This window comes from Numenius arquata, chromosome 3 (assembly GCF_964106895.1).
Source record: "Numenius arquata chromosome 3, bNumArq3.hap1.1, whole genome shotgun sequence".
NCBI classification, from domain to species: Eukaryota; Metazoa; Chordata; class Aves; order Charadriiformes; family Scolopacidae; genus Numenius; species Numenius arquata.
The window spans coordinates 28,254,567-28,268,362 of NC_133578.1; the positions used below are offsets into that span (position 1 = coordinate 28,254,567).

At 36.3% G+C, this 13,796-nt stretch overlaps 1 protein-coding gene across 47 annotated transcripts in view; it reads left to right on the plus strand.

The window, feature by feature from the left end:
• Nucleotides 1-13,796, plus strand: part of ABI2 (abl interactor 2) — a 75,746-nt gene that overhangs the window by 39,687 nt on the left and 22,263 nt on the right. For 26 of the 47 annotated variants that reach the window (XM_074144979.1, XM_074144998.1, XM_074144968.1 and 23 more), the window contains 2 exons: nt 2,206-2,382; nt 13,323-13,420. In XM_074144979.1, the coding sequence (XP_074001080.1) occupies nt 2,206-2,382; nt 13,323-13,420 (275 nt within the window). Of the gene's footprint in view, nt 1-2,205; nt 2,383-6,147; nt 6,166-11,185; nt 11,194-13,322; nt 13,421-13,796 lie in introns of all 47 variants that reach the window. The other 21 variants (XM_074144953.1, XM_074144956.1, XM_074144958.1 and 18 more) reach the window with 4 other exon arrangements.

Below are 13,796 nucleotides of genomic sequence, written 5' to 3' on the forward strand. Positions count from 1 at the left end.
CTTCAGTGATATTAAACATGAGACTGTCCTCCAAGTTGTTCCTATCACATACCTATCACATACCATCAGCTTATCAAGAAAGTATGTGCTTTCTGACTCCTCAATAGGTGAAATGAGGATTCCGTATACAATCTCTTTGGTATGACTGCTACTTTTTCCAGAACTTCTCCTTCCACTATACTGCAGAAGCAAGGGTCTGGCACAGAGAAGGGATGAAAACCTGATGGAAGATAAAATGTTGAATCTTACCGTGATGCAGAACAGAACGCTTCTGATACTCTGGCCTGGAACATGTTTATGTGTTCTGTTTGCACTGGTGCTTGTGCACTCAATAATATCGTAAGAGCTGTGAAGATCTGATCTGCACTATTGTACTGGGGGATGATATATAGACCTGCCCGTCACAGGGAGCTTCAGGAAGGGCTTTGGCAAAATTGTTTGGAGAGTGGTTTAGTTGTTAAGTAGTCATAGAAATATATGTGTTTCCATTAAGCTTGTATGAACTCTGAATTTCTACTGAGTTTATATATTGGCCAAATCTGGGTGGGTTTGTGTGAGTGATGGAGGATGTGTCCCAGATAGTTTAACTACCCGTATTAAATTTCAAATCATTGCTCAACGAACTCAAGCTTTCCAAAGAGAGGGTTGCCAACATATTTGGCCTTGAATAACCTATTTTTCTGTAGATCTCTTTTAAGAAATAGCTGTGCAGCTTTAGTAGAACCCTTACAGTTCTAGAGGTGGCAGAAGTGTACATGAAAAAGCTGTATTTGGTGCTTAATTTTAGAAAAGTTGCAGGATCTTGAAAATATGTTGCTGGGAAATAGTAGGTAATTTTGATAGATAGTAGTTTAAGCTTCTGTATAATGCCCCTGGTATTTGTGGAAACTCTTCTCTGGAAAGAATGTGAAGAAACAACTTCTTGGAAGTCGTGTTTCTTTAAAAAGTTTTGTAGCTTTTAAGGTTGTGATGATTGGACATGGTAATACAGGGTCCATTTTGCTTGTTTTGCTATCAGTAGCACAAACAAAAGGGTAAAACAGTATAACCAACCCCCCTGTCCCAATCCCTGGCCACAGAAAAATAAAATTTAAAAATGCCTGTTATGAAAATGAGTTCTCGTATGTACCTGTTCCTTAGTTACTACAGTGCCTGTCTCCTCACTGTGAAAAGGCTTTCTGGTACCATTCATAATCACTAAAGCGGTAGCAGAAAATCCTCTGAATGTTTAGAAATCCTAAGGTGGTGTGACTCTGCTTGTTTTTTTACTTTTTTTTACCCTGTAGCTAAAAAGCTTGTTCACAATTCTGGCAATTTTCCTATAAGGAAAGCTGTTTTGTGAAGAAGGAATTCTTTTTGTTTTAAGTAATGCAAGCAACTCTGTGCACCGTGATGTAAGAGATTTTATTTTCCTGGAAGGGATAGATAGACTTTTTGGTAACTTTTCCAAAGTCTTGTTAGCAAACAAGATTCAAGTACATGTTTGTAGGCAATAAATTTTCAGCAGGGCTTTTTCTTACCCTGGAGATTCTCCGGTGGTCCTGGTAATAGGTGGAGGCAGGGATTTTCAATGTTGGCCTTAGACGTTCCGAATGAAGGCACAGGGCTTAGCCACTGGCTTCATTGTGGATAAATTAGTACTGAGCACCTTCTAAAATCCAGTCATTATTTTGTGATGAGTGATTTGTAATGACCTTGTTGATTTGTCCGAGTGAAATTTTATTCCATCATGTAACTACCAGTCCTAGTTTAGCAAACTGTTTTACAGTGTAAGAAAACCTGCTTATGGTTTGTTTTTCAGGTCCTAAAAGTTAAGGTTTGGGAAGGTATCCTTACACTTCATCTAATTGGAGACTATTTCAAAGACAAACTTAGAGAGGAAAAATAAAAAAGGGTAATTTAAAGAATCGTATAAAACAGTGTCAGTAAATTAATGGGAACTGCTATGAATGGAAAGGAGAAGGAATTTTGCTTAACTGTAAAGAGTGAGAGTAACAGTAAACCCAAAGAACCCGTGGCTATTAGTGAGGGGTTAGAGGTGGCAAGTTCAACAGTAAATTGAACAAAGATGATCAAGTATATGTAGTGATATGTTTAGCACAGTATACAGAGATCTTAGAAACGTTGGAACTGATTCAATTTTTTTATACTGACTCTGTATTCAAATGCATACCACTGTTAGTAAATACACTGCGTCTTTTGTAGACGGTGGACATTCACAAAGAGAAAGTTGCTAGAAGAGAAATTGGTATCTTGACTACAAACAAAAACACCTCAAGAACTCACAAAATCATTGCACCAGCTAACTTGGAGCGACCAGTTCGCTACATCAGGAAACCTATTGATTATACAATTCTAGATGATATTGGACATGGAGTGAAGGTAGGTGATATTGTTAAAACAGCCAAACTGCAAATACCTTGTCTTTGTATATTTTCAAAATGACCTGATGCTTTTCATGATAATATACCAGTTTCTCCTTGCCTGGCCAGTGTGTCTATAAACGTTAAGAGGAGTCCTGTCCAATTTGCAGTTGCCCAGTCCCTTGTGTCTAAACCCTTGCCCAGTGTGTCTAAACCTTGCAACCCCACTACATCTTATTTCTGAGCATATTCAGGACTATGAGTCACCTTTTAAAATGCTTCTGAATACCTACTTGTGTGATGCTGCTGTTACTGTTTGAATCAGTTGCCAGGGATATACCTGGGGACTGAAAGGCTAATGACTCTCACTTTTCTGCCTGAATTAGCACCACAAAGTATGATCCAGTTGTAATTGCCACTGGTTTACTCTGAAGCTCACCCGAAGAAAGGGTTTGCATGAGAAGTATTATGTGCTTCCTTTTCTTCTTTCTGTCAGAGTCAGTTATACCCATATCCTGTGATGTGCTTTGTTAAAGTGAGCTCTCTACAACTTTTGTGCCATATGGGGTTTCAGAATGGGAATATTGCTGCCAAGTTCGAAGCCAGCTGGTTCTCCCTTTTAAGACTAGGAAAAAAGGAGGAATTTCAGGGCAAAGATCAGACTGAGACACAACTGGTGGCTGTTGTATGCGTTAGATCAGTGTACACAACAGCAGTACTATCATGTGTGAGATTAGGTATGTGTTTTTTTAAAGCACAACCTGAATGTAAACACAGTCTTAGCAGGTGTGAGCTCATTGTTAACTTGTACTGCCAGGAAAACAAATACGGAAATGAGAACACTGACAGTGTTAAAGTTCCAGGAGAAAAAAGGTAAATAACACAACATGACAAACTAACAAATTTGTGAGCTTGCTAAGTAGCAGTAAGGTGAGATGCTTCTTCCAGTCAAAGTACACCAGAGTTTCTTTTGCTTGACACCAAGATGGATTAGATTATCTATGTTGTTCAATTTAAACTGTCTTTTTGGATAGTCATTTAAATGGCAATAGGCTGTTTAACCAAACTCTTAAAATTCAAAATCTGAACAGCGCTATTTAAATATCTTTCCCAAGCAATTTTACTCAAGGTCTTCTCAATGTCCTTTGTTAACAGAAAATCTTTTTTCCCCCATTTCTTACCAAAAGAGTCAACCTCAGTTTGTAACCCTAAACAGATTTTAAAAAGACAAGTGACTCTTCAGTTTGATTTGGAAAACCAAACCAAACAAAAAAACCCCAGCATTAATAGCTACAGTTTTGACCAGGAAATTATTATCAGTCTTGTGTTAAAATCTACTGCCAGTTCTTATAAATTTTGAATTTATGCAGGTCAGCAGAACTCCTTCTGGATATGGATGGAGCATATTAACCTGTAGGATTACTGTTGCTAATATTTTAATGATCAGTTTTGTTTTAATGAGATTATTTTAGAACTCATTAAAGAATAGTTTTTAATTGCTCTGCAGCACAGTCTTATTTAGCACTGGCTCTAAACCATTATAATTGGTGTCCCACTTACCTCGATGTAGCAGAATCATACTCACTGTGATGCAATGAATTACGTTCTTCTGAAAGAACATAGTTCATCAAATGGATGATGACTCAAATGCGTATTTGCATCCATTCGTTATGCTTGTGATATGCTTGAAACATCTTACAAATGTTATTTACAATGTCCTATATTTATCTAGAAAATGAAAAAGTATTGTGTACTTGTGAAACAATAAGCAGAGAACTTGACATCACACTATCCTTAACATTAAGATCCATAGATCTGTTCCAATCAGGTTAATCCTGTGTTCAGCTCAGAAGAAAGAACCACGCTCTTGCTGATGGAGAGAAAGTGGCTGGTTGTGCTTATGAACCTGTTTGTTTAGTTCTGCTTGAGTAACTACAGATTAGTTGGCTAGATCTCTGGCTGGAGAACAAAGAGAAAAAAAGAAAAAGGGTAGGAGCTTTAAATTTGCCTGTTCATAGCTCTTTATTGCTTGAGCTATGGTGTTTTTCCTTTCCAATGAGTTCAGGAGTTACTGGATCAATAGCATTAAAGTTCCAGTTAGCATCAGGGTGCCTCAGTCTGCATTCTTTGTCTTCTTTCTGCTTTTTCTGCTATAGGGCTTCCCTTCTAGTACTTGGACCAGAATTATGCATTGTCAGGACAATCAAAGAGCTAATGCAGCAAGCATTCATTGCAGCCCCTGAGAGAGATGGCAGACTGGACAGAGAATAATACAGGAGAAAAAGGGAGCATCCTTGGCCAAGAAATCCAGTATGCCATGTTGAGGGAAGTAGTATAGGCACTTGAGCACTTATTCCTTCCATTCAAAATTTCAAAGTATCAGTGGATACCATCTTGAGGAAAAGGTGCTCTACAATTTGGTTTCTTAGTAGATGAAAGAGAACTTAAGTGCTGCTATATCATTCCAGCAGTCCCTCCTCATCTTCCCTTTCTGAAGCTACAATGCTGCAAAAATCTAAAGAAGCTTGTGTTTGGAAGAGACTTACTTTCAATTTTTTCAAATGTTTCCTGAGTTACAAAGTCTTCCAATCTGTTCTGCCCTCCAAAGAGTTATTTAGTCAAGAAGATGGAAAAAAAAAAGTTTGATCCATTCAAAGTGGTGTGTTTTAAGGCACTATCACTGTCAGGCAATGCTGCTGAGGAAAAGGTCTCAGCTCATGGGCCCGCTAATGTAACTGGCCACTCTCTTTGGCTAGTACCGGGGGATTTGGTTTTCCAGCATAGCTGTGTGAAGCAGAGACCGTTTCAGTAGAACTTTAAACTCAAAGACAGGAGGTTTTCTAGTAAATCAGATCATGTTTCTTTTTGAATACATTAGGGTCTATTTATGATCTAAATGGATGAAAGGGAGTAGTCACTCTGGATGCTCCATTGTTGAGATTCTGCATATTTAATGTTTGGTGTTACAAAATGTGTAAGAAATGCAACGATAGGTTTAGATTAGCTGAACTGAAAACAGATCAAATGATACTGAAATGGAAGGACAAGTATTTTTGAAAAAAATGTCAATGGGAAAGAAGATATGGGGAAAGATCTTGGACTTAATGTCAAAAAAGCTAGCACTTAGGCTTTAAAATAAGATTTCGCTGTTGGTTAATGTCTACAAAAATACTGGTATGTGGTGCAGTATCCATATAGAGTGCTATGCTTCTTACAAGATGTAGTGATTTGCTCTTGATCTTTATTCAAGAGATATCTCATGGCGTCAGGTTAAGAGTTAACTAACAGCATTGTCTAGGAAAGAACATATATTAGCTTAATATTCTAGAGGCTTCTGTTTCAGCTACTTGTAAATATGCTAATGCATGTAACAATTTAAATGAGCTCAGGGTTTTGATAAGGCTATTCTTTGACAGCTCAAATAAATTAATCTTTGAAGTTAATCCATCTAGATCTCATGATCCATTCTGAAAGCAGCTCACTTTTTGTTAGCACTGTAAGAACTTGAGTAAACAGTGTACAACCATTTGAGCATTAATTTTAAGTTGTTAATATAAAGGCTTTGTGGTCAATGTATATTAAAATTTTCGGCTTGAAAATCTTTTGTTCATGACACATTCTGCTTTAACCACTCTTTCTATGATCTACTGATACATTATTTTGTTAATGCTGAATGCTTAACTTTTTTCTTTCTTTTTCCTTTCTCTTCATATCCTGAAGTTCCAACTAACCTTTCAATGCTTTTTTTCCTTACCTCTTTTATTTGCTCCATTTATGCATTAAGTGGTTGCTTAGATTTAAGGTAAGAAATCCCAGGGCTGGATATCCATTCTTATTCTTCTGAGACTATTACACATGGGGAGATGATTAACATGAATATTACTGATTGTTTAAAACAACACCCGCTCTCCTCCTGTGTATCCAACCTTCTGTTGAATGATTTCATTGCAGATAAACATTTTGTGATATAAATTGATGTATTTATGTAAGGAAGCCAACACAGTTAATTTTAAAAGCTTTGTGGCAAAGTATTGGCTGCCTTCAGCGTATCTACCAGATCATTTACAAGGGAGGAATGTCGTGCTAACCTTGTGTAGACAAAAAGATACAGGGAATAGATAGCAGCTGAATATGAGCCTCCCCCTGTGTAATATTCTTTTTATCCTATATACGGTGTAAGTTATGATTTGATTTGGATTAATGTTTCAGTGTGAGATCTCTCAGATAATGAGCTCCAAAAGTGTGTAACAAATTCAAATCTGTGTATTATTTTTTAAAGTTGCAGTATCCTTAATTTTTTCAGAAACTGCTTGCACTATTTACATACTGAGGCACTCAAAAATTTTCATAAGTTTGATGGTTTTGTAAAATATTTAATAACCCTTTAACAACAAGCTAAGTGATTTATTTAGTTGAATATTAAATGAATACTGCATCAAAGAGCTCAGACTGAAGTAGGTCAAATTCTCAAGGCTCTTAAAGAGGTTTAAATGTTAGTAGCCTTAGTGGCTACAAAAGTAGCAATAAAAAGCAACAAATCAATTAGGCAAGCAGTTAAATGAAGTTACATGATGCTATGCTGGCGTTCATAGCACATTAATTAATAGATAGGTTATAGCCTTTATTGAGTATTGTGATATCATCATCCACCTGAAGTGCTACTGGTTTGGGTAAAGAGGGAATGAATGTTTTTTTAGTAGCAGCAGCGACAGTTCTAAAGAGGAAACTGTATTTTAGGACATAGAATACTAATATGCAGGGTGAGTATATTAATTAATGAAGTTCCAAGTTGATGTGAAATGTTTTTCATGACTAAGTATTTTCCACGACTGGAAAAAGCTAAAAGAAAATTCTGCACATTCCTGAAGAGATCGCTTGTAAAACCAGGTATTACTGTAGATATCCCAGTGATGTCCCTATGGAGTTGGCCAGATTGTACTTTTAGTAAGGTATTTAAGTGTATGTAGCACATCTGTTCACAGTGGAAAATGTTTAATAAATGAGAGATTTCTTGCATGTCATTTGAAATTTATTTTTACGTGTGAGGTACAGTATTTCAAATCACATAGCGTTTAAATGCTTTTTATTTGAGAATGGCAAAATAGATCTCCTCCTTGGCTCTTTCTATCTATCCACACAAAATGGATACTTCTAATGCTGAATATGCCTTACTCCTGGCTCAGTTCATATTGGCTGATGGTTTTCTCAGTGATTTAAAAAAAAATAAATTGCAAACTCAGTTTTCTTTGTTGCTCTCTGCTCTCTTTGTTGTTCAGTTATAAACAATGACCATCCTAAAAAAAAAAATTAAAATTGCATAATTATAGATTATGTGTGAACTGTCATATCTGTGCATTATCTGCAGTGGTGATAAGAGTCTTTTCAGCTTTTCAGAGAATTTTTTTTTGTATTTATAGCTTTGAATGAAAATAACATTTTTTTGTTATAACACCAGTTAAAATATTTTTTTATTTTTACCTGGTCAGAAGTTTGATTTCAGAAATCACAGTATGTCAATCACTTTCTCATTGCCAAAATGTGAGGGTTAAAAAAAAAAAAAAAAGAGCAGCACATCTCTGTGGACATAAGTTATTCTTTTAAGTCTCACTGTAGTCACTGTACATCAGCCTGAAAGAAGAAAACTACTGTACATCAGCCTGAAAGAAGAAGCGGCTACTAACCCTAGTTCCAAGTGAATAATAAATTTTGTTCACTTTACGAGAGACTGGATATGAAGTGATTAGCCTGCATTTATCTTTCATGGCTGCAAAGAAACCTTAGTCTTAGCTAACAGTCACAGTATTAAACTGAGTGACTGTAGGAGGGTAAATGTGCTTGTGTCTGGGCAACTTAATTTAAATTTTAAACAGATTTTGAAGAAAATTCCAGTTCCAAGTCAGAGGAGTATCTGTAGCATCTTCTGTCAGCAAGTCAATTGAAAATGGGATTGTTTAAGCCTTTTTGTATTTACCAGACTTGGCTCTTCAATTACTTTACATAGGTGGATGTGGTAAAAATGAGTAAATTCACTTGTTGAAGCTTCTACTTGTGGTCATTTGCCAAGACAGTGTTGAAAGTTAGACATTTCACTTCCATATCAACTGGTTAATCAACCTACAAACATACGGTTTAATTAGACATGCAGAGTAAGTATTTGAGTGGCTGACCACAACCTGAAAAGGAATTTACTTTTAGGTAGCAGATGATGGGCCAAAAATCTGTTTATCCTCTCTGTAGCGTTAACAAGATGAAGCAAATCATGGGAAGGTAGTTTGCATTCAGGCTTGGATTGGTTTTGCAGGAGTCGGCTATAAAATTGCTCGAGAAGGTTGGGTAGCTGCTTGAAGTTTCTGAATATAATCAATGGAACATCACTGATAGGACACTTTTTCTTAGTAGATTTTGGGGAAAAGTTGATTCTTTTGACATTCTGAAAGTTCTAGAAAATACGATATGACTATAAAGCACCACTTTAAAAATTCTGGGCTGAGTCCAACTTTGGCTTTAGAAAGTAGTCTTCTGAGGTTTGATTGTGTGGAATATCTGGTATTCAGGATTTTTGGAAAAAAAACCAACCCACTTTCTTGGAGAGGTTCTTCAGAAGAGTAGAAATGTGGATTGAAACCTTTGTTGCGGGTAAGTGCCTTAGAGCCACCTAGATGCACAGTGCATTGGTGCAGATAGTTTTTGCATGTCTGATGACCAGCTTTTATATCTGACCAACTCTGTATTTCTGCACTGCTTGTTCAGTGAATTATTTCTTTTTTTGTGAAAACACTCCCAGGAATTGAATTGAATGAACTGCAGGATTTCTCAGTTTTAACCAGTTTATTTCATTACAGATTTCTTATATGGTGGAATGCTAAAGAAGCTCAGTCTGTTAAATGATTATAAAAATGTAACTATGAAGGAAACTCAGTCATATGTAGGACCATAAGAAGGTGATTTAATCACTGGGATCTATGACAAACTAGTTGCCAAAACCAGAAATTGGACAAATAAGTCTTAATTATTAAAAAAAAATAAACTTAAAATGATCATTTTCTAAGGGTTGTACTCAGTCACATATTGTGTCTTGAAGTCATCAGATGTTACCTTTCTAAAAACTGGTATTATAGCTCAATATAGAAAATATTGGATGAAATACTGTTGTACCCTTTTTAAGCAGAATGGTCCATAGTGGTCCATTTCTTTACAGTTCATTTTATAGCTGTCACTGTGGAGCTGGATTTCAGGGCATCCTCCAGGATGTGTTACTTACCAAAGATCTGCTTATTTTAAGTTGTTTATGCAGTTTCTTCCTCGGCAAAACACCAAATCTGAGCTACAGTGCTGACAAAGTTACAGCTTTGGTTGGAAGGCATTTTCTTCTGTAGTGTGGTTGCTTGCTAATTCACATATATTAAAAACTCCTGCAAGGTATCCAGTGAAAAAAAAAAAAAAACTTATACAAGATCTCCCTGGAATTATGTGGTGTTCCTCCATGTAATTTCAGCTAGTAATATTTTCTACTTTTTTGCTTCCGTGGGAAGAGGCAAAAAAAAATTGGAAAAATCCTTGCAAGCATTCTGTGTAGACCCTGCACACCACTTGTCTGTTCACAGGCTTGTCTTCCTGCTTTTAGAACAGTCAGCTGGGGGTTTTTCTGAGCTTTGTGCCCACATCATTACTGCCTCTCTTAATTTTTTCTTTTTTTTTTTTTTTTTTTTTTTTTCTTTTTTAGCACAGTGGTTAACTGTTTTGGCAGTTGTGAGAAAAGGCAGAGATACTCCTTTGTGTCCCTGGTTGCAGGCTCTGTTTTGCCACACAGTTTCCTAAAAGAATTTGCAAGGTCTTCAGTACAAACCAACCACAGATCTGTGGGGTCCTGCAGTCAAACAAACCACCAACAGACAGATGTATTCCTCTGCTTTCACCCTCTAATTAAACCAGTTGCATCTGGATAGTTGCAGCTGTCTGGAGCTAGGGGAAGTGTTGTCAGAGAAACAGTGCAACTTCTGTAGAATTCCTACTCCAGAAAATGGATTTTTGAAACTTTATATCAAATGCTAATACGACCTTGAGTTCTAGTGGCTGCTTTGGATTTTAGAAGTTTGTAAGAGGGATGCATATGGATGAGGATTTGAATACAGAAACTGTCTTTGCAACTGAATGTGCAAAATGGAAAAGGCAATAGAGTAAAGTTTTGCAGGGGGGGCATTAATAACTTTCCTTTCTTTTTTTTTTTTCTCCTACTAGAAGTCGTCTTAGAAAGGGACAGTTGGAAACGTTACGATATTTGTATGTCAACTGAAGTTGCAACTTGTATAGTTTTAAATTTTCTTCTTTTTTTTTTTTAATTTTCCTGAAGGCAGTTTTTAACCTTTCTTAGTGTCTTGCATGATATTATTTCCACCGATCTGTCCATTTTGATCAGAACTGTTGGAATAATTTTATATTCTTCATTTCTCTTCTGTGATTATTTGGCCATAAGTCAAAGAGGAAGTTACTCAGATAGGGTTGTTTAACTTGCAGTAGCTGATCTTAAAGCCATCGATCCTGTCAGATTTGAAGACAGCCCTGTAAATTTAGTTACTTGCTCTTTCAGCATTTCAATTTCAATTCAAAGAGCCTGAAACTAAACTTACTGTCAGTGCATTTCCCCATCTTTCTGTTTAGCCTTTCTTAAGGACAGCTTCTTTGTGACTAAAGTTTCTTGGTTAAAAAAGCATCACTTTTTCTTTGGCCACATTTTCTAAAGCTTTCTTCCCATCCTACGTCAAGGATATGTTTGTTCACGGGGTTAGTGAAAGTAACTAGCAGTCACTGGAGTTCTGCATTAGTCAGGCAAGTATTACTTCCACTTCTTACTGTATCCTGTGTGATGTCACTGCATCCTTCACCTCTACTGTCCTTTCTGTTCTTGTAGCTCTAGCCTAGTGGAAGCCTAAAACGCCATTTTTGTTCCTGCAATGATTGTACGCAAATAATAAGATTCTTTATCGTTAAATATATGGCATTTTATATTAACTAAAGTGATAGCTAGTGGTTACATCATCTAGTCAGAAACAATAGTGTAGCCAGTTAAACCACCTAAATTTACTATTCAGGGGTACACAGATGGGTTTAAGTTTTCTGTCATCTAAAGACATCCAAAACCCCTGCCCCACTAGGCTTAATGGACTGTTTGAAAAATAGCAAGTGACAATGCAGTGAGTAGTTAATTAAGGTGGGGCTGTTTTGTTTGTTTGTGGGTTTTTTGGACAACTCAAGGTGGGTGAAACAGGCGTCTTTAATGAAAGAGGAAATACAGGAGGTGCTGCAACTTTAAAAAAAAAAATTTCAGATGTTGTGCTATTTCTTAATGTTCCGTGTATAGAATAAAATATACTTCGTTTTACACTTTCCCTCTTCCCTTCAAGTAGTTGTAGTTCAGTGCTTACCTCATCCCTCACTTGAATTAACCTCAGGTTTCTTGTTGCATAGAGTTGGCTTAAAGGACTTTATAATGCTGTGCAAAAGAATTTTGTCTTAAATTGACATTAGAAAGTACTCTTGCACAACTAAATCCAAACAGATGTTTTTGAATCTGACAAAAAACCCTTCCAACGCTTGGTTTTATTTTCCTCCCAGCAGATTGAAAATGTGATAGCACTGGGATTATTTAGAGCTAGGGAATTGAGTTTCAGTAGATTAGAATACTGAATATATTACTGTTTACACTGTTGTCAATATCTGTCAATTCACAAATCTAAACATTGCCAGAGTTTTACATGAGTTGCTATAGGCGAATTTTAAAGGAGTAATTTGCCTTTAATGATGTATGCAAATACTCTTAGTGCCTTGATCACTGTGCCTTTTTTATATGGGAGATAGGGGCAGTAGGCAAGATTTATGTTTTGGAAATAAGAAACGCTATGAAATAGACCATGGCAGGAACAGCAGAATAAGGGACCTAGGCGTACTTAGTTAGGTTTGTTGAATATATCTGTGTCTAAGCAATAGTTTGACCATTCATAAATCAAAGCTGTTTAACAGAGACTTGTAAGAACATGGTGTACTGATTCCTGTAAGGGTGCACACATTGAGAGAATTATCTGTGGCTGGCAGTATACAAATAAGCAAAATGCCTACATTGGTAATGATTGTTTATGATTCCTAGATTGATCAATCAGTCAAGAATGCAGATGAGTTTTTTAAAGAAGTTTGAGGAAATTCTTTTATATAAACGTTACTTCATTCGTATTTTAACCTGAAAGAGGGAGAGGAGACAACTGCAGTTACATCACATCACATCACTGCTAAATATTTTTCTCCCTGTCCATTTATTTATAAATTCTTAGAGATTAAATTGCTACAGATTTGGTGGGGAGAAAAAGTCCATCTTTGTATTTTTCTCCATATAGCTTTCTCTCTATGTTTGCTTCTACATAAATAATATTCACAGTAAATATTATCTTAAAAAATGTTGATGTCGTACTGTGAAAACATTGAAACATTAATGGATCCTATTTGGAGATTACTTTGATTTCTCCATATTTGTATGAATTACATTAAATTGTGGCCTATTAGATAAACCTTAGTATTTTTAAAGAGTATTCAAGAATATTTTTGCAAATTTACCATTCAGTAGTGCAACCTGAAATAACTGCCTTTATCTCAAAAGATGACTGGGAGATTTAACCAAGTGAGTTACAGTGTCTGTATTGTGTGTGATTTAATGTTTTATGTGATAGCCTAAAGTCAAATTCACTTTTTGTATATACAATTTTAAAAAACCCTATGTAATAAAGAGTCCTTTGAGCACAACTCTTGACTTCTAGCAGAGTGGAAATTGCAAATAAAATGCATGGCCTCTCAATTTTTTTGTTTATTTAAACCTTCCCCTGTTTAGACTTAATTGCTAAAGGTATCTTGGTATCTCTGCCCCTAGAAGCTGAGCTTAGTGAAGGCTCTTTTTCTCCCCGTTATTTCATGCAGGTCAGCACACAGAATATGAAGATGGGTGGGCTGCCTCGTACAACACCACCCACCCAGAAGCCACCAAGTCCACCGATGTCCGGAAAAGGAACTATTGGGTAAGTGCAGTTACCTAATGTTTAAATGGCTTTGGTGAACAGAAGGGAAAAAAGGGAAGATTCTTTCTTTCTCTGTAGTGTGGGGTTTTTTGGGTTGGTTTTTTTTTTGTTTTAACCATTCACAAAGGTCAAGAGGTGCTATATCTGCATCATCTTATACTGATCAACTCTTATAAATTGGTTAGCACATTTCTGCTGAAAGAGAGTGAGCATCATCAGCCTTTCCCAACAGGAACCTTTTTGTCATTGCAGAACACAACTACAAGCTTTAGAGTAAAAAGTCATTAACTGTGTGGCTTTAACAGGTGGTGCTGAACAACTGGAAAATTAGTATGTGGCACTGTTCTTTAATTATTTGTGCTGTGTGTGATAAAAG